Source organism: Marmota flaviventris (genome assembly GCF_047511675.1).
Source record: "Marmota flaviventris isolate mMarFla1 chromosome 5 unlocalized genomic scaffold, mMarFla1.hap1 SUPER_5_unloc_1, whole genome shotgun sequence".
Taxonomy (NCBI): domain Eukaryota; kingdom Metazoa; phylum Chordata; class Mammalia; order Rodentia; family Sciuridae; genus Marmota; species Marmota flaviventris.
Window position 1 is genome coordinate 892230 of NW_027287679.1, and position 26453 is coordinate 918682.

At 39.7% G+C, this 26453-nt stretch overlaps 2 protein-coding genes across 2 annotated transcripts; one reads left to right on the forward strand and one right to left on the reverse strand.

Annotated features, from left to right (window-relative positions):
• The first annotated feature begins 12388 nt into the window (after positions 1-12388).
• LOC114083349 (olfactory receptor 5AP2-like) lies at positions 12389-13387 on the forward strand. The gene has a single exon (XM_027924582.2). The coding sequence runs from the start codon at positions 12389-12391 to the stop codon at positions 13385-13387; it is 999 nt and encodes a 332-aa protein (XP_027780383.2).
• A 9415-nt stretch (positions 13388-22802) lies between these two features.
• Positions 22803-23762, reverse strand: LOC114084511 (olfactory receptor 14A16-like). Its single transcript, XM_027925587.2, has one exon. The coding sequence runs from the start codon at positions 23760-23762 to the stop codon at positions 22803-22805; it is 960 nt and encodes a 319-aa protein (XP_027781388.2).
• Between the last annotated feature and the right edge of the window lie 2691 nt (positions 23763-26453).

Below are 26453 nucleotides of genomic sequence, written 5' to 3' on the forward strand. Positions count from 1 at the left end.
CTCCAAAAATAAGCAAATGGGCAACAAGTACATGAAAAGTTGCTGTGTGTCATTTGTAACTAAGGACATATGAATTAGAATCATCTCCAACCCACAATATGCCTACAATAATAAATAAATAATAGCAAGTCTGGGGGAGTATGTGAATCGTTTAGATCCTCTGAACTGTAAGTGTTTACGAAAATGATACAGCAATCAAGGATAATGTTTTACCCTCACAAAAGTTAAGTATATAATTACTATACAATCTGGCCATTCTGCTTGTTGGTGTGTATATAAAAGAGATATTTACTCTCCTAAGTTCACTGTAGCATTATCCACAAGGAGGTAGAAGGAAAGCAAAGTTTCATTGACAGATAAATGGATCTACAAAAGACTGTTTTAAAAGACTGAAATGGAAATATTAAGAGAAAGAAAATTCAGACACATGTTACAACATGAATCCTTATTGGGGATATTTTGCTAAGTGAAATAAGTCAGTCACAAAAGACAAATCCACTACAATTCCACCTACATGAGGTATATAGAGTAGTCAAAGAGAAATAGAAGTGGATGGATAGTTGGTAAGAGACTGAAAGGATGGGGAAGTTGGGAGCAGTGGTTTAATGTGCCTACTTTCGGTTTTACAATGTGAAATTAATTCTGGAGATAGTTTGCACAACACAGAATATTCTTAAGACACTGAACTGTATACTTGAAATAATAAAACAGTAAATTTATGTTATGTGATTTAAATTGAAGTTGAGAAAATTCTATCACCTTCCCTCACCACATTCTGTAATTGAGCAATATATGTGCCTCGAGGATTGCTCCAGGACTCTATGTTTGTAAAATTGTTTAATAAAATGATTATTTTAATAATTAATTGCAGAATCTCCTTTCTCTGTCATTTGGAAGATATAAAAATCCATTGTGTGTTCATTTGAAACCTATATGTATTGAAGAATTGTTTTCTAATTGTCTAAGTTCAATACTATGGCTCCAACATAAAGAATCTGCATTCAAAATGGACCAGAAGGTCTGAGCTCTTAGATTAGCTCGCCATCTCATTCCACAGAGCCATATTGGGGCCCGCGTAGGCCAGGAGACAGGATATAGAGTATTATAACAGAAAGGTTTTTGTCTTAAACTTGCAGAACTCTTAGCCAAGTGTTAGCTTTGCTTCCATCTAACTTTATAATCTAAATCAAGCCAGTTTTGGGTGCCAGTTTTCTCAGAGTCAAACAAAAGAAACAACATTCTCTCCTTCTTAAAGCTTCTGTGAACCTCAGGCCACCTGTACCTCTGACATCCAAACTGAGTCTAAGCCCTCTCCATGAAAAGACCCAACCTCAAAACTCTTCTTGTAAAGTCAATCCATCCAATTTAGATTACATAACTTGGAAGAAATCTTCTGCACAACAGAGGAAACAATTAAGAGCATGAAGAGAGAGCCTAAAGAATGGGAGGAAATCTTTGCCAGCTGCTCCTCAGAGGATTAATATCTAGAATATATAAAGAACTCAAACAAAAACAACAATAACAATAACAACAACAAAATTCAAATGACCCAATCAACAAGTGAACAAATAAACTAGACACTTCTTAAAAAAAAAAAAAAAAGAAATACAAAGGGCAACAAATATATGAAAAATGTTCAACATCTTTAGCAATCACAGATATGCAAATCAAAACTAGATGGAAATTTCATCTCACTCCTGTTAGAATGGCAATCATTGAGAATCCACATAATAATAAGCTGGAGAGGATGTGGGGAGAAAAGAATGCTATGCACTGTTGGTAGGACTGTAAATTAGCACAACCACTATGGAAATCAATATGGGGTTCCTTAAAAGACTAGGAATGGAACCACCACATGACTCAGCTATTTACTCCTCAGTGTTTATTCAAACAACAACAACAACAACAAAGTATAGTATGAACTTTCCTCCTTAAATTTGTTCTCATTGGGTCTTTTGGTCACAGTAGTGAAAAAGATGACAAAGCACTCTCTATGTTATTTTATATCATTAATGCATCTGAAAAAAATCTTAATATCAAGAAGTTAGTAATTTGTTGGTAGCAGCATGTATAATTCTGCTGCTTCTTTCACGTCTATAAAAATATTCAATGTCCTTAGCAGTCAGGGAAATGCAAATCAAAACCACTTTCAGATTTCACTTTACTCTAGACAGAATGGTAATTATCAAAAATACAAATAATAATAAGTGTTGGTGAGGATGTGGGAAAAAGGTGCACTCAAACATTGTTGGTGGGAATGCAACCACTCTGGAAAGCAGTATGGAGATTCCCCAAAAGAATAGGAATGGACCCACTTCATGACCCAGCTATCTGACACCTTGGTATTTTTCCAAAAGATCTAAAGCCTGCATGCTACAGTGATGCAGCCACATCAATGTTTATAGCAGCACAATTCACAATAGTCAAGATATGGAACCAGCCCAGGTGCCCATCAACAGATGAATGGATAAAAAAAATGTGGTGTATATAGGCAATGGAGTTTTCTTCTCAATCTGTCAGAAGAATGAAATTATGGCATTTTCCAGAAAAACAAATGAATGGAGAACATCATGCTGATTGAAATACGCCAGACCCAGAAAGTCAAGGGTCAACTGTTTCCTCACATATGCAGAACCTAGAGAGAAATAAGTAATTTAAAAAAGGAGACAAGGACTCTCATGAAAATAGAAGGATGAATAGTGAAGTAGAGGAAGGGGAGGGGGAGGGAAGAGAAATGCAGAAGGGGTGGAACAGCAGAATAAAGTCAGCCAAACTATGTCATATACATGTAGAAGCATAGCACATTGAATTCCAATTTTATGTATGACTGTAATACACCAATGAAAAAGTAGGTCAGTCAAGAAAAAAACCAAAATCATCTATTTACCATGCCTTTGCTAAAAATTTATCTAAAAATAGTAGAAGAAAATTTAATGCCAAATTTCAAATTGCCTTGAAGGGGAAATTGATGCACAACGGTGATGCAGAACATCAGTAGATCAGATCTGTAGACCCACACGTTCTATACTTAAACTCAGACTTGGAGCAATTATGAGGTCACACTAAGAACTGCAAATAACATAACTGTGTGTTCTAGTAGGTCAGAAGGTAGAGAATGGAATGCAATCTACTTCACCATTTGTTTCACGAAATTCCTAGGATCGAACACATCTGTGTGTGTGTTTGTTGCTCTGGCCATCAACCTGCTCATGAAGGATTCACAGATCCGGTGATGGCTCACAAAAACTCATCCAGTGACACCCCAGATTCCACTCTGGGGTCTGGGCCTCATTGTGTGCCCCAGTCTGAAGGTACTATGCCAAGTCCTCAGCAGTTACAGCATGAAACATTCCATCTTAAATCGTCTTATCCAAGACTCTTAAACCTTGTAAATACTCTTATTAAAATACTCACTACTGTCAGTCTGGATGATTCTGCCCCCAAGTGCAGTGTATGCTGTATACAGACTTTGTGTGATAGTTAGAAATCCCCTGGTGGTTTTTATAGGTGCTAGTTCCTGAAGGGGACTACCTCATGTGACACAGCCCTTCACTTCTATGCCCTTTGTAAGGGACCGGCGAAACGTCAGAGGAAGAGACCACCAAGAGACTGTCTCATGCAACAGCAAAAGGGTTTATTTGGGGACCAGCATGCTGGGGCTTAGAGCTCACTAGAGCAAAGAGAGGTAGAGCACTGGGAACAGCTTAAGCAGAGCTTATATACTTTTCTTGGAGAGGGCAGGGAGGGAAGTTCATTGAAGGGTCAGGGCGAGTGGGCAGTTTGCCTGCAACTGAGTGAGGGAGTGCATTCTGCAGTTTGGCAGTTGGGGACAGCACATTCTGGGAACAAGATTAGCAAACAGTTCTCAGCATTTCAACAGTGTTTTGTTAAGCATACAGAAAAACGGAATGACAAGTACCTATTTTATTAACCTTTCACCTTCACTTGGTATGGGATAATGATAATGCCATACCAAGTGATAAAATAGATATATTTTTAAAGCAGACGTGGTGATAAATGCTTTTTTAGTACAAATATATGTATATGGGAGAGAAGAAGCTTGGATTTCTATTATAATATATAAGGGTCAAATATAAAAATTGGAATAATCATTAATTCTTCATCTCATTATTACATTTCCCCTACATACTTAATGAAATAAGTATATGCTAAATAAAATGGTCATACATACTTATGTATGCAGATATATGTGCATTGGTGTGTATATATTTGTATATGTTTATATATGCACAGAATTTACCTTGAGTTAATATATGGTAAAAGATAACTTGGAATAGGTATTCAAGATGTGGTCCCTTTTAGTATGTTGAAAATGATTTCATCACAAAATAAAATATTTTGTCTATTTATATAATATACTCTAAATGTTAGCAATCTGAGAAAATATCCCAGTCACATGTAGGAGAATCAGTTGAGAAAGCTGAACATCCTTCACGTTTACTTATGTAAAGGAACCTCGAAGGGTGTTTGCCTTGGGTCTCATTCTCTTTATCCACACGAGAGTTACTTTCAGAGGTTTGTGTCCACTGAGATTGAGTGGGAGATGGAGTGGTGAACTTAGTTCTCATCTCCTTTACCACAGACTACCTTACATCTTAACAGGAAAAACATCCAAAAACTTCCATCAAAGCTGACCCACATCAGGGCGAAGGGCAGCTTTTAAATGATCTTAATTTTAGACATGAAATTTTCAATGAATGCTTTCAAACATTCTAATTCATGGCAAAAGTTTCTGTAGAACACTCAATAGGACCAGGAAAGCTGCTGCTGTCTCAGAAAACACCTGTGAAAGTGGACCTTGACTCATATTTTCTGGACTCCAGGGAAGTTGTTCCTGTCCACCCATTGTACTACTAATAACGTTAAACAGAAGCAATTACACTGTTTATTCAGGAACATTATTTTCTGTCTTTGATTGTTCTACTATTTATATTACCAGTAAATGTATATATTTTTGGTACATTTTATTAATCAATCAACTATAAGAAAAACTTTTAAAATATGCAATGAGCATAAAATAAATAAGGCTAGCTTAAGTGTTTTTAAAATTCTTTGTTAATAGTGGTGGTTCCTGAAAACTATGACGTGACTATCTTGGTCGGAATGATTTCTGTAAAGTCCGTGCTGCACCGTGCAGAGTCTGGATCTCAGGAAGTAACCAACACGCCGCAGTTTTCCTCTCCCAGGACGGTGTGTTGGGTGTGCCTCCTGCAACTCACTCTGACTTGAGGTCTTCCAGATGCTTCAGGAGAAGCTTAAAGAATTCACCAACCTTCTTACGGGTGGTGGATCTTCTGCATAGGTCCACATGGTCCTCAGGAAGAGGAAACCCTCTGCTACGCCAGCTTATCTGCTATTTCAGAGACTGCCACTTACTTACTAGATGGTTTTCAGAAGACCTGATAATTTTACCCTTAACACACATGATAGGGTGCAAATCTCTCAGGGTGCCCAGAGGTGCAGTTTCCATATATCTCCTCGTATCTTGGGAGAAAGGAGTCTCAGGGAGAGGTCACTGACTGAGAATGCTATATGGATTTACAAAGAGAATTACAAAGAAACAAAGAAGAAGAATCAGTGGAGTATAGGGAGGGGACAGGGGAGGGAAAGAGGAAGTCCTGGGGACTGAATTGGAGCAAATTATATTCCACACCTGTATGGTTAGTCCCAATGAACATCCTTAGCTGTGTTTGTTTGAATGCCTGTGATCATTTTACCATTCAGTAGCAAATAGCAGCAATCATGAAGGCAATTATCTTGTTATTTGCATGTTTTCATCCACAACATGTACCACAATATTTAATAAATCATGGATGATAATTTTACATCAGATTATACTTTTTAAAAAGATAACATCGTGTATATATCTGCATTACATATACATGTAATTTAATATACATTTAATACATATTTACAAAAAAGGTATTGAATTCTACATTTAGTTTAATATATATTTATAAGTAAATAATATCATTTGAACATATGTTTTATAAATAAAATTTTTAAAAATATTTTTTAGTTGCAGATGGACACAATACCCTTATTTATTTATCTTTTTTTGTGGTGCTAAGGATCGAACCCTGTGCCTCACACATGCCAGGTGAGCGCTCTACCTCTGAGCCACAACCCCAGCCCCTGAGCAAATATTTTTAAATGGCTGAAATAATTTGGTTTCTTTAAATATGCACCAACTCTGTTTAATCCACTTAATAACCTTCATTTATTTTACTGTACCTAATGTATTGAATCTTCCACTATTATAGTCATTTCAGTTATAAACACTGAAGGCACTAGATTTCAAGAAGAGAGAGGGCTCCATTTTATCAAGTTTCCCAAACACACATTATAGAACTTAAAACTTGTTATGTGTCTGTATATATTCCAGACCATTTCAACACGACTTCAGAAATTATGAGGATAGACCGTGAGCTCCATTGAAGTTGAGATGTGTTTTTTTACTAAAATTCTAATTCCATCAGTTAGTCTCTGGTGACATTGCAGCGAGTTCATATGTTTTCAGGTCTTACATTTCATGTATATGATTTGGAAAATATTATGAATTGAAGGAATATTTCAAAGGTCATGTAAGCAAACATTTCCTCATGCATTATGTGGGTTAATATGTGGCATATGATTTTTATCAGTTTTGGATATTAGTTGTCACTCTAATCAGAAACACATAAAGTGAAATCTTTGTGTCTTACTACCTATTTCTTATGTCAGTTAAAAAAAATAACTTAGAATGGATCACAAAATATGCCTGCAAATGTATTTCTGTCTTTGAGTTTGATTAGGTCACCCGCAAGCTAGAAGCCTGACCAGTACCTGTTGGATTTGATTGGCATGTATTCATCTTCTTCTAGATAACAGCCGTGGGCCTGGAGTGGAAACATGTAAACTTCCATTAAGCGTTCCAACCTCAAACTTACAAGCACATCTTACTTTCTTATTCTGAGGACAGTTGTGGCTTTGAGTTTGTCAGGTTCTGCTCTCAGATCTTTGCTCTGGGACTTCATCTTGTCTCCTTGCCAAGTCGCAGCACCTGAAGGAGCCACTCTGCTCCTGTTAACACAGAACTGTGGGGAGCCACCCTGGGGACCCACACTGAAGGAACTATTATAATCCTCACTCTCGACTCTCACAAAATTGTGCTGAGATTTCCTGAGGACAGAACTCACCGCAGAGCTGGAGGGGCAGCTGAGTCAGCTGAAAGGGAGGGCAGAGCACAGGGCACTAAGGTGAGGCTGACTTGACCTTAATCAAGACCCTTCTTCAAGACCCTCTGCACAATTAAGTTAAATTCTAGCAAGGCAGCTAGAAAGCTAGATCAACCACACCTTGCTGAAGAACCCCAATGGAGCTATGAAAATGGTAGAACTCAATTAAACAGTGTTGGACAACAATGGACTAAGTTTTAAAAGCAGAACTATTAATAATGGCCATACTTAATTGTGCTTATTACATGGCCATGCTTTCTGGAAGACTTTTATCTGTGAAACACTTTGGTCCTTACAGTGAAGTGCACACTTTAATTATCCACATTTAACTGGTCCATCTACTAAAACATGGAAAGAACAAGACCTTTGTCCAGGAGAGCACTCAGTCAGTGAACCCAGGGCTCCGGCACCAGAGTCCCTGATGTTAACCACCTTCCTGCACTGATTCTACGGTGCAGCCTTCATATCACTATGCTTATTTTGCACAAGAGTCTATAACATATTTTTAGCATTATCAGGGACATTTATCAATACATAAACCAATATTTAGATCTTTTAAGTTGAAAATCACTGAAATGAATCTATAACATGGTGTCTCATAAAAATACAAATGATTCAATTTAATTTTTTTAAACAACAAAATTTAAGACATATGAATGCTTTAGTCTCTTGTCTAAAAAAGATACATTGTGGTATAGATTTTGAAATCAAATTTCCCATTTAGAATTGCAACTTCATTTTTATTAACAGAGTGATTTTGGGTAAATGTCCTAGCTCTCCAAATTTCATTGTTCCTGTTTGTAAAATGAGAAAGATCACAGTATTTACCTCACACAACAGTTTGCATAAAGATCAAATGAAACACCTGTATAGCAGTTGGTACCCTGTCTAGCATGAGAAATCACTCAGTATATTTATTATGGAACTACAGAGCTCATTGCTCAAACTTTTCATTGGACTACTAGCAGAATAGGAGGTAGAAATGTATCTTAATTTAGAGTTCAGAACACATTTTGCAATATAATATTAACTTTGCACTCCGTCATCCTCGAGAGCTCTTTGATCCCAGAGTCTGCATTTTCTGATGACATTCATCCAAAGACTGTAAGTATTTGACATCCAGGTGTGACGTTTCATTAGATTTTCTACCTTGTTCCCATAAATGTAGGAATAGATGGAATAAGACACTTGGGGGATCCAACAGTATAACAACATGCACCTCAGCAGTTGTCTGTTTCAAGGCTTTCATATCAGAAAGCTTACACATGCTTTTCCCATTTCAAAGCTCATGTTAATTGATTCAGACAGATCCAGACCCCGTGCTGGGTCACTCATTTCTATGTTGTGTTATCTCAGGATTGGGGGTTTCTAAGGAGCACAGAGAAGGTTTGCAACAGAGGGTGATAATCCAGCAAAAGATCCAAAACAAGAGCACGCAGCAGTACTAGTGTTGCTCAGTGCTCACATTTAAAAAGGTGTCAGGTCAATGAGGGGCCAAGAGAAATGGCTCTGGAGTCAGGAAAAAAAAAATAAGCAGGACAACTTGGCACATCTTGGCACATTTCCTAATGGTGAAACTCAGTGGTATTAGTATGTTGTACTGGTGGCTTTTTTGAGCAGTTTTAAAGACAGTTTTAATATTTTTAGATTGATATATTATAACAATTATCCAATAGCTGTTTTTTTTTTTTTTTTCAGAATTAGGTTTTGGTGACCTTCATTTTCTACATCAATCTGTTACAACACAGCTATAAATGCTTATCTGAAAAGCACTTAAAATGGAGACTTTGGGCTGGGTGCATGGTGCACGCCTGTAATCCCAGTGGTTGGGGAGGTTGAGGCAAGAAGATCATGAGTTCAAAGCCAGCCTCAGCAGAAAGTGAGGTGCTAAGCAACCCAGTGAGATCCTGTCTCTAAATAAAATACAAAATAGGGCTGGGGACGTGGCTCAGTGGTCAAGTGCCCCCGAGTTCCCCAAAAAAGGAGACTTTTGTTTTCATGGATGTCAAGTCTTCAAATGTATCAAAAACTCCGGCTGCATGATTTTGCTCTGTTTTTTTGATGAGATTTCCTTTGTGAGATTCTTAGGCACTAACTCTCCCAGGAAGAAGAGTGGCCTTTGATGAGACAGGATCATACTCCTGCTCCTCTGGAGTTAGCTGGTTAGTGTCCCCTCTCCTCAGGGCCTCCTGTAAGACGTATGACACTCCCTGCAGCAGGCTCACTGTGTCTAGGCACGGTGGTGTGCAGCAGCACAGTCATGGCTATGTTTGTGGCAGTGTCACAGCTGTAACTATGTTTTGTGTTAACTTGACTTGCCTTGCTTTGTGCCTGGGATGGATTTGTGATCTGCTTCTTTGTGTACAAGACTTTGGGATCACTTCCAGCAGTGTGAGCGGGCACTGGAAGTGGGCAGCCATGCTGTGCCCTGCCCACTGTGAGGAGCCTGTGAGTCAGAACACCCAGAGCTGGAGTAAGAGAGGCACTTGCTCTCTCCTTCAACACATTGACTCCAACAGTCACCCAGTTACAGCTCCGTCCCCGGCTCCATTCCAAGGAGGAAATCTTACCCTACAATGAAGTTCCAGCTTACTGTAGCTCAAGGTGCCCTAAGATTAGCTGCTTAAATACATTATTGTTGTTTTGTGTGTAATATTTAATGATGAAGAGAGTGTATTGGAGGGGGAGTTATTATAGATAAAAAGGAAAAATAGTTTGATACTCATTAATTCAAGAATAGATTAATGAATGATTGTAGTAAAAGGCCTAATTAGTAAAAACAACATCATGTATTATTGGATTTCTTTTGCCTTGTATTATAACCACAACTTCATCAATCTTTAAAAAAAAAATATATATATATATATATATATATATATATATATATATATATATATATAATGATGTCTTTTAAATATACAAATGGCATATATTCATTGTTTTAAATATATAAAATAATAAAAACACAAAGAACTAAACTTAAATACCTGAAGGCTTTTTAGTATGTCTTATTTTTTTCTATGAACCTATTTACAGATTTTAATCATTTAGCCTCTTGATTAACTTGTCTATTTTTGTTATTAAATATTCATCTATAACATCATGTTAGTAATTTCTACTCAACTCCAGCCCCTACTGGTCTTGACTATTCTTTCTCTTCTTGGGGTTTTCTGTTTGCCATGAATCTAGCAGTCTAGCAGGTCTTTTGCTAATGCCAGATATACCCATCTGAGGACAAGTTGTTAGAGGATGAACTAGAGGTGGAAAATGTGGAACATTTCTTTTTTTATTATTATTTATTTATTTATTTTTTTATTGGTTGTTCAAAACATTACAAAGCTCATGATATATCATCTTTCATACATTTGACTCAATTGGGTTATGAACTCCCATTTTTACCCCATATACGAATTGCAGAATCACACAGAAGGGCGATAGCTGGGTCAAATGGTGGATCCATTCCCAGCTTTCCCAGGAATCTCCATACTGCTTTCCAAATTGGCCGCACCAATTTGCAGTCCCACCAGCAGTGTACAATTGTACCCTTTTCCCCACATCCTCGCCAACACTTATTGTTGTTTGACTTCATAATGGCTGCCAATCTTACTGGAGTGAGATGGTATGTATCTTAGGGTGGTTTTGATTTGCATTTCTCTGACTGCTAGAGATGGTGAGCATTTTTTCATGTACTTGTTGATTGATTGTATGTCCTCCTCTGTGTGTGGTGCTGGAGATTGAACCCAGGGCCTTGTGCACGTAAGGCAAGCACTCTACCAACTAAGCCATATCCCCAGCCCTGTCATTTTCTTCTAATTGGTTTGAGTGAATTTGAATATGTAGATTACCTACATGGTAGAACTCTTGTTGTCAAGAATTTTAAAAAATATATCTAAAAATAACAATAAATAATGATGACTAACTACCATCATTTGTTAAATACTTTCCATTTACTGAGCTCTTAAATGCAATGTAAGAGCTCCTATGATGTAGGTCTCCTAAACAAAAACAAAAACAAACAAACAAACAAACAACAACAACAACAACAACAAAAAATATATATATATATATATATATATAAAATATATATATAAAATATATACCATGGTGGGTATGAGAGCTACCCTCCCAGTATATCCACACACTGATTCATGGATACAGTACCTTTCACTGCAAAGGACATTGAGACAGCGTGGCAGGATGGTGGTTATCTTGGTCCATCTAGAAGGATCCAATTTCAACACAAGGGCATTTAAGAATACAGGATGGTTACATACAGAAAAAGCAAGTCCAAGAGCAGAGAGGTCAGAGAGAAGAGAAAATGCTGTGCTTCCAGTTTTAAAAACACAAGGGACCATGGGCTAAGGAACGCAGGTCTTTAGAAGCTGGAAAAGGTGAACAAATTCTCCTTCAGGGCTTCCGTAAGGAAGCGTGCTGGTTAACAAGTGCAGACCATGGGCACTGCATTGTATTTCCTTAGAACTGAAAGATCATTAATTTCTGTTGATTTATGCCATTAAAGGTAATTTATTTCAGCAGTAACAGGAAACCAGTGTAGAGGGTGTGGCACAGGGTTTGGTCTTGTCCAGACAACCAATGTCACTTGACAACATCTCCCAGCTCTGTCTGATGACAGTTCTTATATGATGCAGGATTGGCTCAATGGCTAGTTCTCAGGGGCACTCATGTCCAATGTTGTCCGTGTGTGTGTGTGCGCGCACACACACACACACACTGCAAGGCATTGAATCCAGGGCCTTGCACACTAGGCAAGTGTTCTGCCACTGAGCTGGACTCTCAGTCACTGTCTTTATTCTTTGATTTTGAGACTTCTCTAAAGCATTTAAAGAATAAAACAAAGCAAAACAAAACAAAACCCTTAGGTAAGTGAAGTAAATAAAGGATGCAAAGTTATGTCAATGCTTATTTGATCCCATTTTTATTTCCTTTGCAGCAGAGGTTTTTCCAATTTCATGGCCTATGGAATCCAATAAACCAAGACACTGTAACAGGATTATAAACAGAATGCTTTTAGTGCCACGTGGAGATCTCTAATTTCATTTTAACCCTGAGGCAGTAAGTTGTACGGAGCTTGCAGAGTTTCCCCTTCCTGGCCTTCTTCCTCCTCCGCCTCCTCCGGCTGCCATTACACAATGGCTAACTGTACACAGGTGTCAGAGTTTGTCCTACTTGGCTTCAGGGGTGGGCCAGGAATGCAGAAAGCTCTGTTTCTGGTCTTTTTGGTGCTGTATGTCGTCACCATGGTGGGAAACTTGGGCATGATTGCAATCATCAGGGCCGATGCTCACCTCCACACCCCCATGTACGACTTCCTCCAAAGCCTTTCCCTCCTGGACGTCTGCTATTCTTCCACAATTGCGCCCAGGGCCCTGGTAAACTGCCTGAAAGATGACCGCAGGGTGTCCTTTGCTGGGTGTGCGTCTCAGTTCTTCTTTTTGTCTCTGTTTGGCACCACCGAGGCTTTCCTCCTGGCTGCCATGGCCTACGACCGCTTCTCTGCCATCTGCAACCCTCTTCTGTACCCCATGAGCATGACTCGCCGGGTCTGTGGACTACTGGTGTCCGGGTCCTACGCATGGGGCCTAGTGAATGCTGTCACTCAGACAACAATGACCTTCAGGCTGTCCTTCTGTGGACCAAATGAGATCAACGACTTCTTCTGCGACGTCCCGCCACTCTTGTCCCTGTCTTGTTCAGACACCTCTGTGAACCAGTGGGTTCTCCTCGGCCTGTGTGGCTTCATCATTGTCGGCACCTTCTTGGTTGTGTTGGTCTCCTACCTCTGCATCATCTCAGCCATCCTGAAGATCCGCACCGTGCAGGGACGCCACCGAGCTTTCTCCACGTGTGCCTCCCATCTCACTGGGGTGTGCTTGTTTTTTGGGACCGTGTTTTTCATGTACGCACAGCCCAGTGCCGTCTCCTCCCTGGAGCAGAGCAAGGTGGTGTCCATCTTTTACACGGTTGTCATCCCCATGTTGAACCCCCTCATCTATAGCTTGAGGAACAAAGATGTCAAGCAGGCTCTGAAGAGGGCCAAGCGGAAGCTCTCAGGGGTTCTGGGTCTGTGGATCTCACAAAGCAGTCTGGAATCTGCTCCAAACCACCGCGGCTCGTGGGTGGGCACTTAGGTGGCTTTACCAGGCTTCTCCGTTTCTGTGTGGACATCTGTAATGTAGAAGACAGAGTGTCCTTTAATTGTCTTGATATCTTTAATAATGAGCAATATCAAGGCTTATGGGGAATAAAATGTTACAACTGGAACAATGGATGATTAAATAGGCAGAAAGAGCGTGTCATTTTTTACCTCATATTTCATATAGCATCTTGATCAAGCACCACCAGAAAATAGGTATAAATTGTACTTGTATAAAATCAGTAAAATGTTTTATCTTGAAGTACAAATGCAAATCCTTTCCAAAGGTAAAGAAAAATAAAATGCTTCGGTGTTTAACCTAAAAATATTTAGAAATATATAATTTAGTAATTAGCATTTTTCATATTAAATTATATGTTAAGCAGTCTTTGTGGAAGCATAATTGACACACTCAACAATTAAGATGTACATCATCTTTTGTGGGCACCTTGGAGGATCTGGCTCTTTTCCTGAACATAATTATTTTGACATCCATCCAACTAGTAGCAATATCAATGCTCTATCCTTTCCATTTTGGGATAATTTTTCATTGTATGAATAGACTATAATTTGTTTATTGCTTTGTGTGATGATAAACATTTGGGCTGTTCTCAGATTGGGGCTATTACACATATAGAAATCATGGATATTTTTGTGAATAAATCTGTTTTGGGGTGTTTGCTTTAATTTCACCTAACTAAATACCTGAAGGGTGGAAGGGCTGACTGTCATAGTTAATACAGGTGGCTTTTCAGAGTTTGTGCTATTTAATGCTCTTGTCACCAATGTGTGCCCTTCAGTCCTCTTCATCCCTGTGAGCATTTGGTATGGTCTGCCTTCTTCATGTAAGCTCTTCTAGTAATTATGTAGTTGTGTCACATTTTGATTTAACATGTGTTTGCTAAATGCAAAATGATAGAATCTTTTCATGGACTTATTTACCATGTGAACACCTTTGCTTTGTGAAATATCTGTTTAAACTTTTTGCTCTTTTTTCTCCCTTGGGTGGGAAAAAATCGTTTTTCTGATTATGGAGGTCTAGAAGTTCCTTATATCTTCTAAATAAATGCCCCTGATGAAATACATGATTTAAAGTCTCTGTGTGACTTGATATATCTTTCTTTAGCATTGCACTTCTAAGAGCAGAGGTTTTAGTTTTTATTAAATCCAATGTATCAATTTATGAGTGGATGTGTTTGCATTGTCTTACTAAAATAGATCTTTAATCCAAACTCATAAGTTCTTAGTTATGTTTTTCTACTAGATACAGTTTTGGGCTTACATTTGAGTCCAAGGATCAGTTTCAGTTAATTTAAATAGTGCCAGGCTGAGTTCAAGTTTCATTTTGCACATAAATTCCAATATTTCAGAACCATTAAAAAATACTAGCCTGTTTTCAATGAATTATCTTGGACTTAGGTTAAAAATCAGTTGCCGACCCCTCTGGGGATTTTGTTTTCTGAAACTATTCTCATGTTCTGTTGATCTATTTGCCGATCTTTACACCATTAACAAATGGAATTACACCAGCTTCTGCATCACAAAGAAAACTTTACAGTTTTCATACTTTTACAGACTGATCACTGAGTGTTTCACGGTTTTTGTTTTACTTTAGTTTTAGTTTTATGGTGCTGGCAATAAAACTTGGGACCTCATGCATGCTAGGCAAGTGTTCTAACTCTGAGCTGTGGCCACAGCTCTATTTCATGTTTTTGCATTAGAGTATTAATGCTCTAATTGAATTGGCCATACTAACAAAGTGAGCTACAGGTTCCATGCAATCACCGTCAAATACCAAGGCAAAACCACCCTGAAATTCATATGGAAACACCGGGTCCTAAATAGCCAACACAATTCTCAGGAAAAAACAATTCTAGCAGCATCACAACAGTGATTTAAAAATACAACACAGAGCCAGCCATCTTAACAGACACAGCATGGTATTGGCATAAAAATAGACATGCAAAGCAATGGACTAGAGAGTAGATCCTGGAATGACACAGGCATCTACAGGCATCTGATTCTTGATTAAAGGAGCCCAAACACAGGTTGGAAAACTGATGTCCTCTTTTAAACACAGTGCTGGGAAAACTGGACATTCAGCCATGGATGGTTGAAGCTACAAACATGGACTCAAAATGGGCCAAAGACCTTAATGTAACACTGAGATTTTCTTCAGTGTTAGATATTGATACACATAATTATTTCTTGAATAAGAACACAATGGCTCAGGAAATTAATGCAAGAATTGCCAAATGGAATTATACCAGCTTCTGCAGCACGAAGAAAGAAATCAGCAAGGTAAAGAGACAGCCATTCAGAATGGGAGAAAATCATGCTGGGTGTGGTGGGGCATGCCTGCAGTCTCTTGGGAGGCTGAGGAAGGAGGATCACAAGTTCAAGGCCAGCCTCAGCAACTTATCGAGGACCTAAAGAAACTTATAGAGATCCTGTCTCTAAATGAAATATTAAAAAGGACTGTGGCTTAGTGGTTAAGTGCCCCTTGGTTCAATCCCCAGCCCCCCAGCCTCACCCCCCAAAAAAATAATAGGAGAAAATTATTGCCAGTTATTTATCTGATAGAAGACTTATATCCAGAATATATAAAACACTTAAAAAATTCAGCAACAAAAGGACAAGAAAGCCTATGGGCAAATGATGTGAATAAACACTTCTCAAAAGAAGAAGTACAAATTACCAAGAAATATATAAATAATGCTCAACATGTTTAGCCATCAGGGAAATGCAAATTAAAAATCAAATGAGATTTCATCTCACCCTAGTAAGAAAGGCTACTCTCAACAAAACAAAAATACAAATGTTGATGCTGAACCTGTAAACACTGACGATAGGGGTATAAATGACAACAATAATTATGCAAAATAGTACAGAGGTGCCTCAAAAACCTGAAGTTAGAACTTCCTTGTGATACATCTATACCAGTGCCACATACATGTCCAAAGGAGTCAAAGTCAGCATACAAAAGAGCTACTTGATCTAGTTTATTGGTTTATAGTTCCCCAAGAAACCCACATTTATTGGGGAACTATTTAAAGTGCCCAAGTTGTGGGATGGGCCTCGCTGCCCACCAGCAGATTAATGGACAGATATAATGTGGTGCGTGTGCAGAATGGATGGTTATTCATCCACAAAGATCAATGAGATGGCGTCATTTTCAGAAGAGGAGTGCAACTTGAGCCACCACATTAAACGAAATAAGCCAGACTCAGAAATGAAAGCATCACAAGTTTCTTGTGTAAGTGAAACTTAGAGGGTGGGGATGATGACATAGCAACAGGAGAGACTGCTAAGGAAGGGGATCAGGCTGGCAGGGGAGGAGGTCGAGAGAGGGTCACTGGACACATGGATGCTCATGTGAAAATGTCACAATGAAACCCATTAATTTATATATTTAGTGTGCTAATAATATAATAAATAAAAAGAATATGTAATATTGTGCACAACCCAGGAAAGACGAAATTTAAAATGCTTTAATTCTAATGACTTTGCCAGACAGGCATTATCAGAATTAGAAAAAATGTGAGAGATAATAAGCAAAATAGTTATTTAATAAAAACCAACTTAGAATTAGTATGTATGTTAAAATTAGCAGAAAAGACACTAAAAAGGTCACAGTTGATTTATAAAATATTATCACATGTAAATAAATTCTGCTCTTTTATAACTTAAAGGTGTTTTTATATTTTTAAATGTATTATATTTTTTTTCCTTAGAAGTTTATTTACAGAGGTTTGCTTACAGGATTTTTTTTTCTATTATAAACTCTGCCATAATGTATATTATTCCATTTTTGTCTTTGGGAACTTATGCAAATATATAGATAGAGTATATTTTTACAACAATCTTACTGAGATTAAGTCACATGCCATGAATTTTGTCCATGTAAAATGTATAGTTTAGTGTTTTTGGTACATTCCCAAGGTTGCATAAAAATTGCCACTCCCTACTTTCACAACATTTCCATCATTCCAAAAAGCCCACTGTGTCTCTTAACAGCCCTAGTCTGTTTTCTCTTTACCCCAGCCCCTGACAATTGCTAATTTGCTCTCTATGTCTATAGATTTGCCTCTATTGGTATTCCATACAATATAGATATAGAACATGAAGCCATTACAACTGGCTTCTTTCACTGATCTTAATGTCCATGAGGCTCATCCATGTCATTAGAATGTACTTGTAATTCATTTTTATCGATGAATAATATTTCATTTTATGGACATATTGCATTTTAATTACCCATTCATTAGTTGATATACACTTTGATGCTATCATGAATCTTTATGCACAAAGTGTCAGTACACAGGCCATTTCACTTTTCTTGGGTACACACTTAGCATGGGATGGCGGGTTTAGTGGTAACCACGTTCAGCTTTCTGCAGAACTGTAGAGCTGTTCTCCACAGCACCCGTACCATTTTACATTTTCCCTCAGTGATGTGTTGAGGGTTCCAATTTCTCTACAATCTTCACTGTCACGTTTTTTGTTTTTGTTCTTCTTATGTTTGCAGTTCTCATTAGTGTGACGTGTGTCTCACTATGGTTTTAATTTTTGCTTTCAAGTGACTAATGATACTGTGAGACTTTTCATGCACTTACTTGCCACTTGATTTTCCTCTTTGGGTGATGAATATGAACATGCCACAATGAAACCTGTGTTTTTTCTGTATAATTAAAATGGCTAATAAAAATTACAAAAAATATAAAACTCTGCCATGTTGGATTGAGTTATTTGTCTTTTGTCACCGAGATGCACATTAAGTTTTTGAAACACACTTACATAACATTCTCTGCTTCCTGATTGCCATGTCCTGAGCTGCTTTCCTCTTCTACCATGATATTCAGCCTTACCTCAGGCCCAGAGCCAACCATGGACTGAACACATAAAGCTTTAAGCTTAAATAACCTTTCCCTCTAAGTTGTTCTTTTCAGGTCTTTTGGTCACAGTGATGCAAAAATCTAACTGAAACAGAAATTGTTAGTGACAATTTCTATTGCTATGACTCACCTGACCACACAGTTCAGAAGACACTGGAGCTGGTTTGGGAGAGGTACTTTTGGAATTTTAGCGACGCAATCTGGACTAATTAATAGATGAGTGAAAGGATGTCTAGTAGGGTAGAGAAAGGAGAGGGTCGGAGGAGAGGACAGGAGGGAAAATGGAGAGGGAAAAGGGGGATCATGAACGGAAATTTAAAAAAAAAGCAATCTGGAAAAGCCTTTGAATGCTGTAAATGGAGCTTAATGGGCGGTTCTGGTGGGAAGGCAGAGACAAGAAGGCCAATAAAACAGCAGACAGTAAAAACTCTAACGAGGCTTTAGAGGGGAAGGGGGGTTCTAATGGAAATTGGACTAGAGACTGTTGGTGTTCTGGCAAAGGAATCGCCTGTGTTCTGCCTGTATCCTGAGACTTTCTGTGAGGATGGATTTAAAGATGCTGGGCTAATTAACTTGGAAGAGGAAATTCCAGCCAGAGCAGCACTGGGGCAGAGGCATGGATAATGAGGCAGTCTTCAGCCCAGTTTACTGTGATACTCAGGAGCAGAAAGCAGGGCAGAAAGATTCGAAAATCTCACAGTTTGACTAGAAAAGGGCAGGTACAACCGTACAACCGGGGCTAGGAGAGTGTGATTATTAAAGAGAACACAGTCCCTAAGAGACATCGCTGTAGTTTTATGAATATTTTTCTGATTATAAGTGATATTGAGTCTCTTTTCATACAGTCATTAACCATTTCTCGTCTTCTCTGGGAACATGCCCGTGCCGTTTGGTTATGTGGGTGGTGGTAGTATACTGGTATTTTGTTTAGGATTAATGTTGAGGAACATTTGGGAATGTTGTTCTATATGTCTTTGTTCTATATGTCTGTTCTTTTTATGTCTTTGTCTGTTTGTATTTTGAGGGCAGTGACTTGTTTCATGGAATAATTTTGGAAGGGCTGCCCCAATGCCAATTTTTCAAAAGAATTTATAAAGATTGTTAGTTCTGTAAATGTTTGGTAGAATTCTCTGGTAAAGTCATCTGCTCCTATTGTAACCTTCCAATGGGAAGATTCTCCAATTACGTTCATGCTTCTAAAAAGCTAAACTCCCAATCTTTTGTCTTTATACTATTTAGTGAAGTAAACAGAGCTATCTATCTGAAGCACTGGAAGTTCTGTCCATGAGATGAACCATGCTGGGATCAAGAGCTGCTTCCCTGGTTTCTGTCACTTTCTCACCAGCTGGAGGATGGTCGGCAGCCTACAGGCCCGTCTGCATGCTTGGGGTGTGGCATCCACTGGCTGTTTCCGTTAGGTGAGGGGAGCAGGGGAGGCTCAGGGCTGTTGCTGACTTCTGTGGAATTCTAAGCATTCACTTGCCCCTGCAGGGCCTTCTTTATGGTGGCATAGAGCTTGGTGGCTGTCTGCAAAGATGGGGCCTGTGAGCACAGGCTTTTGTGGGTGGTCTGTGACTGGTGGAGATGGTCAGGGTGCCATCTCTGTAATGGAGGTGGAGTGTCAGTGGGCCCACCTTGGTCTGAGCCCCTGTGGCTGTGAGTGCTTATCACCTGCCTCATCCACTGGGGATTCTTGGTAAAGCCCTATCAAAGCTCTTGGTGACTGAACCCATGAGGCCTGTGGGCACAGTTCCTCTGTGGGCATCTGTAACACCAAGGCTTCCACCACTCACCACTGTGACAGGGGTATGATGTCAATTGGCTCCTTTGGTGGTGGGGGAGTGCTGGGTTGGGGCTTACACCCTGGGAGTGATTTGCTCTTGGGCAAAGTCCCCCTCACTCCTCTGTCTGCAGCAGGGGGTTTGGGGAGTCTTCAGCCAGCAATGATCCTCCATAGGAGCCTCTCTGATGAGTGTCAGAGGCAGCCACTCCTGAGGTGCTCCCTCTGGGTTTACCTGTGGTTGTCTGTACGTGGTGAGAGCCATGTTATTTGGCTTCTTCTAGGGAAGCGGGCCAACTCTAGGCTTTGCAGAGGCCACTCTGCCGCACAGCTCTCAGCCCACCCCGGCTGGCCTGTGCGAGCTTCTCCACTGTCTCTGGGGCTGCTGACCAGCTAACTCAGCCTGCTGTCCTCCCAGCTGTTTCCGAGGAGGAAGCTCATGGGCGATCCCTCCCCCTCTTCTCTTTGTTACCCCTCCCCATGGCTCCACAATTGTCAGGGCTTGGGTTCAAGGAATTCTTTCCTCATTTTCTGCTCCAGTAACCAAATCCCATGTTGCAAGTCCCGTCAAGTCTTGAGCTGTCCAATGTCGAGTTCGGGGTGTTTACTCTGGCCGCCTCTCTAGTCAGCTGTTTTCACTACTTCATTTCCAGGGCGCAGGGCTGCGGCCTAGATGTGCTCCATTGTCAAATGTCCCCTTGACCTGTGGATTGTCCAGCAGTGGGATTGCTGAACCGCAGGAGAGTTCTAGTTTTAATTATTTTGAGCAAATGTTTTAGAAAATAATAAAATAAAGAGGAGACACAAAGCATACTTAACTTTTTCCTTTTCCTCTAGTAAATTCTAACTAATATATATTTTCCTCCAAATATTTTTCACTGTACATTTATTTTCAGGTAAGGTCATGAACCAGAAAAATCATAAGACAAGTATAAGTTTTTTCTCCTTTTTTAAATTCTCACTGTGTGTGTGTGTGTGTGTGTGTGTGTGTGTGTGAGTGTTGTCTCCAGCTCTTGGTATGGTTGGCTGAGTGCTATGGGAAATCACTGAGCTTGATTCATAGCCAGTTTTGCACCTGCAGTTATTAGGGTCAGATATTACACTGTTTTAGTTAGATCTTGGTCAATGTAATAAAGATAGCTGCCGCAGCCCGGCTGGCTGGGCAAAATAGCCGGGGGGTGACGAGCAACTTGTGTAGATTGATACAGCTGGAGTGGGAGCCCTTTATTGTAGGACAGGAGGGGTATATATACATTCCACACAGCTTATCTTAATTAACATAAACTAGATACAGCAGTCAACCAATAAGGAATCTCCACACTTAATGGCTTGCTGGTGTTACTTCATAAACCACTCCCTCTGGCAAAATGCCAGGCGCCATCCTGACTTGTTTACAGACCCTAACAGATAGCCAGCAAGAGCACTTTAGAGGAGAGAAAGTCTATTTTGGTTCATGTTTCTAGAGGTTCAGTCCATAGTGAGCTGATCCACAGCCCTGGGCCTGAGGTGATTCAGAGCATCATGGAGGAAGGGCGTGGGGTGTGGTGAAAGAGAGCAGCTCAGGGCACGGCCCACAGGAATCAAGGAGAACTCTACCAAGCACGGAAAAAATACAGACCCCACAGCCATCCCCCCACTGACCACCTCCTCCAGCCACACACCTCAGCTGCCACAGTTACCTCCCAGTTAATCCACATCAGCAGATCCATCCCCTGATTCGGTTACACTTCTCACAGTCTGATCATTGCACTTCTGAAAATTCTTGTATTGTCTCACCCGTGAGATTTGGGGAACACCTCTTATTTAAATCATAAGGAAGTGATAGAAAGAACTAATAAATCACATATTTAACAGTTTCATATGTTAGTTCCATATATTGGTCAATGAGAATAGAAAATTAAGAACATTTCAAAGTATAGGTAAAAAGTACATAGTAAAGTGAAAACTTAAGAACACAGCAATTATTTTCACATATAAGACAGAAATTATTAACAAATTCTCAACATCTCATATTTTATGCAACCCCAAAATGTTGAAAGGACATGATCATCTGGGGATAGGAGACACAGTGCTCGTGCCTAGGTAGGAGAACTGCCCATCTGTGGAAAATGCATCTCCTGGCAAAGTGCCCCTCCTTTGCTTTTCAGTGCTATTTATGAATGTGCTGTTGAGATAGGAGTGAATATTTTATTGACTGTGGAGCTAATTTTGTAAATGAGGACAATATAAGTAACGTGTAAGGCTCTAGAAATGTGTGCTCAGGAAAGAATGTCTAACAGGCCAGGGTAGAGCCCAACAGACCCAACAGGGTGAAGTGAGATTAGGCAGGTCCAGTGCAATCAGGGCCATTCGCCAGGAGATTTTTAGGTCACAATGGTTTGTTTTTCCTCTTTGGAGCACAAACCACAGCATCTAGATCTAGAGTCTCACTCAAGAATGACTTTTTAATAACTGCCTTGGCAAATATCCAAAACCAAGATGTGTGCCTTGATTTAAGAAACCAATTAAGATAACCTAGAGAAATCTGCGGCAAATCACTAATGAGCACACTTTCTCTGGCAATGCTCCCAAACTAGGATGGATACAGCCAAGCGCAGCTTTGCTAATAACCTGGTCGCGTATTTTATTCCAGTTTGAACTAAGATGAGCACATTGGTTCCAGATAACGCTGGAGACAAACACAGACCAGCCTAGACTGACCCCGTATATCCACGAACGGGAAAGGAGGAATCTCACTATTCTTGGAGGAACAGGAGGACATGCTGCTTTGTCAGGAGCTTCCCGGTGACCAACTTCTCCAATCCTGCCTTCATGGCCTTGTTCCTCAGGCTGTAGATGACGGGGTTGAGGGACGGGGGCAGCACAACATAGAACGCAGAGAGCACCAGGTCAGTGGAGGAGGAGGACCCCAGGAGGGGCTTCAGGTAAGCACAAAAACCAGTTGAAAGGAAAAGGACCACAACTGCCAGGTGGGGGAGGCAGGTGGAGTAGGCTTTGGCCCTCCCTGCTGTGGACGGGATCCGCCTGACGGTGGAGAAGATGAAGACGTAGGAGACGACGATGCCGGCAAAGCAGCCAGTGTCCAGGAAGACATTAATAATAATGAGCACAATTTCTGCAGTCACACGCTTTGAAGAAGAGACAGCTAACAACTGGGGAATGTCACAGAAAAACTGTTGGATCTCATGGAATCCACAGTAAGATAAAGAAAAGGTGCTCACGGTGTGGATAGCAGATACAAAGCCACTGCTGAGCCAGGACAGAGTGGCCATCTGCACACAGGTGTCCCTGCTCATGATGGCTTCATAGTGCAGGGGATGGCAGATGGCAGCATAGCGGTCCATGGACATCGCTGTGAGGAGGCACAGGCCTGTGTCTGCTGAGAAAAGCACCAGGAAGACCTGGGCCACACAGCCGAGGAACGAGATGGAGTGGCAGTGGGTGACCCAGTTGGCCACGGCTTTGGGCACCACAGCAGAAATGAGGCAGATGTCAAAGAGGGACAGATTCCTCAGGAAGAAGTACATGGGCGAGTGGAGGCCTGGGTCCAGGGAGGTGATGGTCATGACAAGGCCATTCCCCACCAGGGCAGCCAGGTATATCGCAGTAAAAATCACAGCTGGTAGGAGCTGAGGACTCCGTGAGTCAGAAAAACCCAGGAGAAGAAATTCTGTGACCATAGAGTTATTACTCATTCTCAAACAATCGTTCTGCAGTAAAAATGGACATGTGTGATTAAAAGGGTAGGCATACCAAGCATTCCTGTCCAACACCGAGCAGACATCAATGAATGTGTTTCTGTGTGTATCTGTGCATGCATATGAATGCTGTGGATTTAACAGTAAATTTTCTCCAATAAAGGAGTCATTCATTTGTCCAATTGTCCACTGCTTGTTCTCTCAATTTCTCTTTTTAAGTCTGTGAAAATGTTCTCCATCTGTAGACACACATTTTTTACAGGAACACAGCACAAAGCAACCTGTGTCTTCTAAAGAAGTATCTGTATTAAAATGTCTAAAGAGGGAGAGACAGACTGATAGCTGCCTGCCAGGACTATTTCCATTTTGCTTTGCAAATTCTTCTGCAATTAATATTTTAATATATTTTTGATACTTGTCTTTAAAATAAATTCTACAACACAACAGACGTATATCTACCTGCTCTTTTAAAGTTTCTTGCTTGTTTAATTTTCTCTGAGACTTTAGGTCATTTTTAAAATTAGTTAAATTTACTCTCAGAGTTTATTTTGGGCTTCTGTATTTCTATATTCTATATTTCTTAACACTCTTATATCCTTTCAATTTTTTCAAGTTTATGTGTATAACGTTATTTCATATATTCCTGAAATAATATTTCTAGGTAGATGAAAGAGAGAGAGAGAGAGAGAGAGAGAGAGAGAGAAAGAGAAAGAGGCCTACCAAACTTTGATTTAAATCCTGGTGCACAACTTTAAAAAGGCAAGACATATTAAAATTTTATTTAAATTTATATTTTCATTCTCTCTATAATAGCTGCTAATCCTGTTTCCAATTTCCAGATGAACATTTTCTTAAGATATTCTGAATTCTTTCTATAGTTCAAGGACAAAATTTATATAACTTTCTAGTTGATTTAAAAATTGACCAACTTTAGATGGAAATCCATAAACAGGCAGATATACAGCTATGTAAATGTTGATATAAGTGTATACCAGCATACCAATATTCATGTCTAGTGATTATTTATCTATAATGTCTGTGTTTTACTTCATAACTTCTGATATAATTTTCTGAGACCATAGTTGAGACACTTTTCTGCCAGTATTTTATAATTTCCTTTCTATTGACTATCCTTCTATCCATTAAATAATTAAATTAATTCAACCAGCTGGATAAAAAGACAGTCCTTTAAAGACTTTAGATAATGAAATTTAGTCTAAAATTCTAAAATTCCTGGGAAGGTTATGGTGGTGCACATCTGTAATACCTGCTACTTGGGATGTTGAGGCAGGGAGATCACAAGTTTGAAGTCAAACTCAGCAAATTGTCGAGAGCCTGTCTAAAAACAAAGAAAAAAAAAGGCAAAACTGGGTGAGGGGGCTACACACCTACAATACCAGTGGCTCAGGAGGCTGAAACAGGAGGATCACGAGTTCAAGGCCAGCCTCAGCAACTTAGGCCCTAAGTCACTTAGTGAGACCCTGTCTAAAAATTATAAAAAACAAAAAAAAGGGGCTGGTAATGTAGCTCAATGGTAAAACTCTTCTGTAATGATTATTTACATAGTATGATTATTTACAAAATTTGATATATCTTTGAGCCAATATTTCACAATAAAGATAAAGCCTTTGAAACAAATTATTTGAGAACATATTTCAGAAAATACACTCAAAATTAATGTCTTATTTCTCAGTGACCTATACTTACAAAATGTGTTTTAATTATCTTTAAGTTGACATTTCATCATCCAAGAAACACTTCTAATTGGGACATTGAAACCCAAGTTTTCTCCTGGGCCAGTTGTTTTCTATCTGAAATTATAATCAATAATCAGAATAAAAGAACATTCAAATTTGCTAAAGTATCTGCACTGTGTGAAATGGAAATTGCCATTTCCATTCAAGTTTTGATGTAGAGGCTGGTGAAATCACTACAGATCACTAAGTTAAGTGGTCCAAGGTCACACTACCTTCCAAATGGTAGAGGCCTCCAGCATAGTACTATCCCCTGCTGTCTCCAGCCCAGCACTGTCCCTGCTGTCTCCAGCCCAGCACTGTCCCGCTGTCTAGTTTGCAAATGCAGTGGTAGATAAGCACAAGCAGAGGGAGGGTGGTGCTGGTTTTCTCTGTTGTCCCTGTCCCACAGGCCGGAAGTTGGAAATGTTCCAAAGGGAGATGATGTGGGGACTGTTTACTCATCTCCACGGCTGCTCGAGACACAGTCTGGCTCCACATGTGTGCAGGATGCACCGGGATGACACTGTGCGTGAGTGAGTGTGAACACTGAACACCCTCAGGGGTCCCAGTGCTTAGTGAAAGAGCACCCAAGACACACTTACCTAACCCCTGTGCCGGGCACGTGCAGGAGGGACCGTGCATCTGGAATGTCCCCAGGGACTTATCATCTCACAGTACAAATCCATGGTTATTATTTTTTAAGTTATCATAAGCCATATTTTTTCTGTATTGGCGAGTTCTGTTTTCTCTTGTGAGTTTAGAGCAGCAAATGCATAATTCTAATGAGGGATGTTAATTAATCAATGATACAGAGACCAAAAGCTAAAACTTGTACCACATGCAGACGCTTTGATATTGGTGCTATTTTTCATAAATTATCTGGAAATTAGAAGGTGTCCAATTATAATCATACAAACAAATTCTTTGAGATTGAATGCTACGCTAATACATA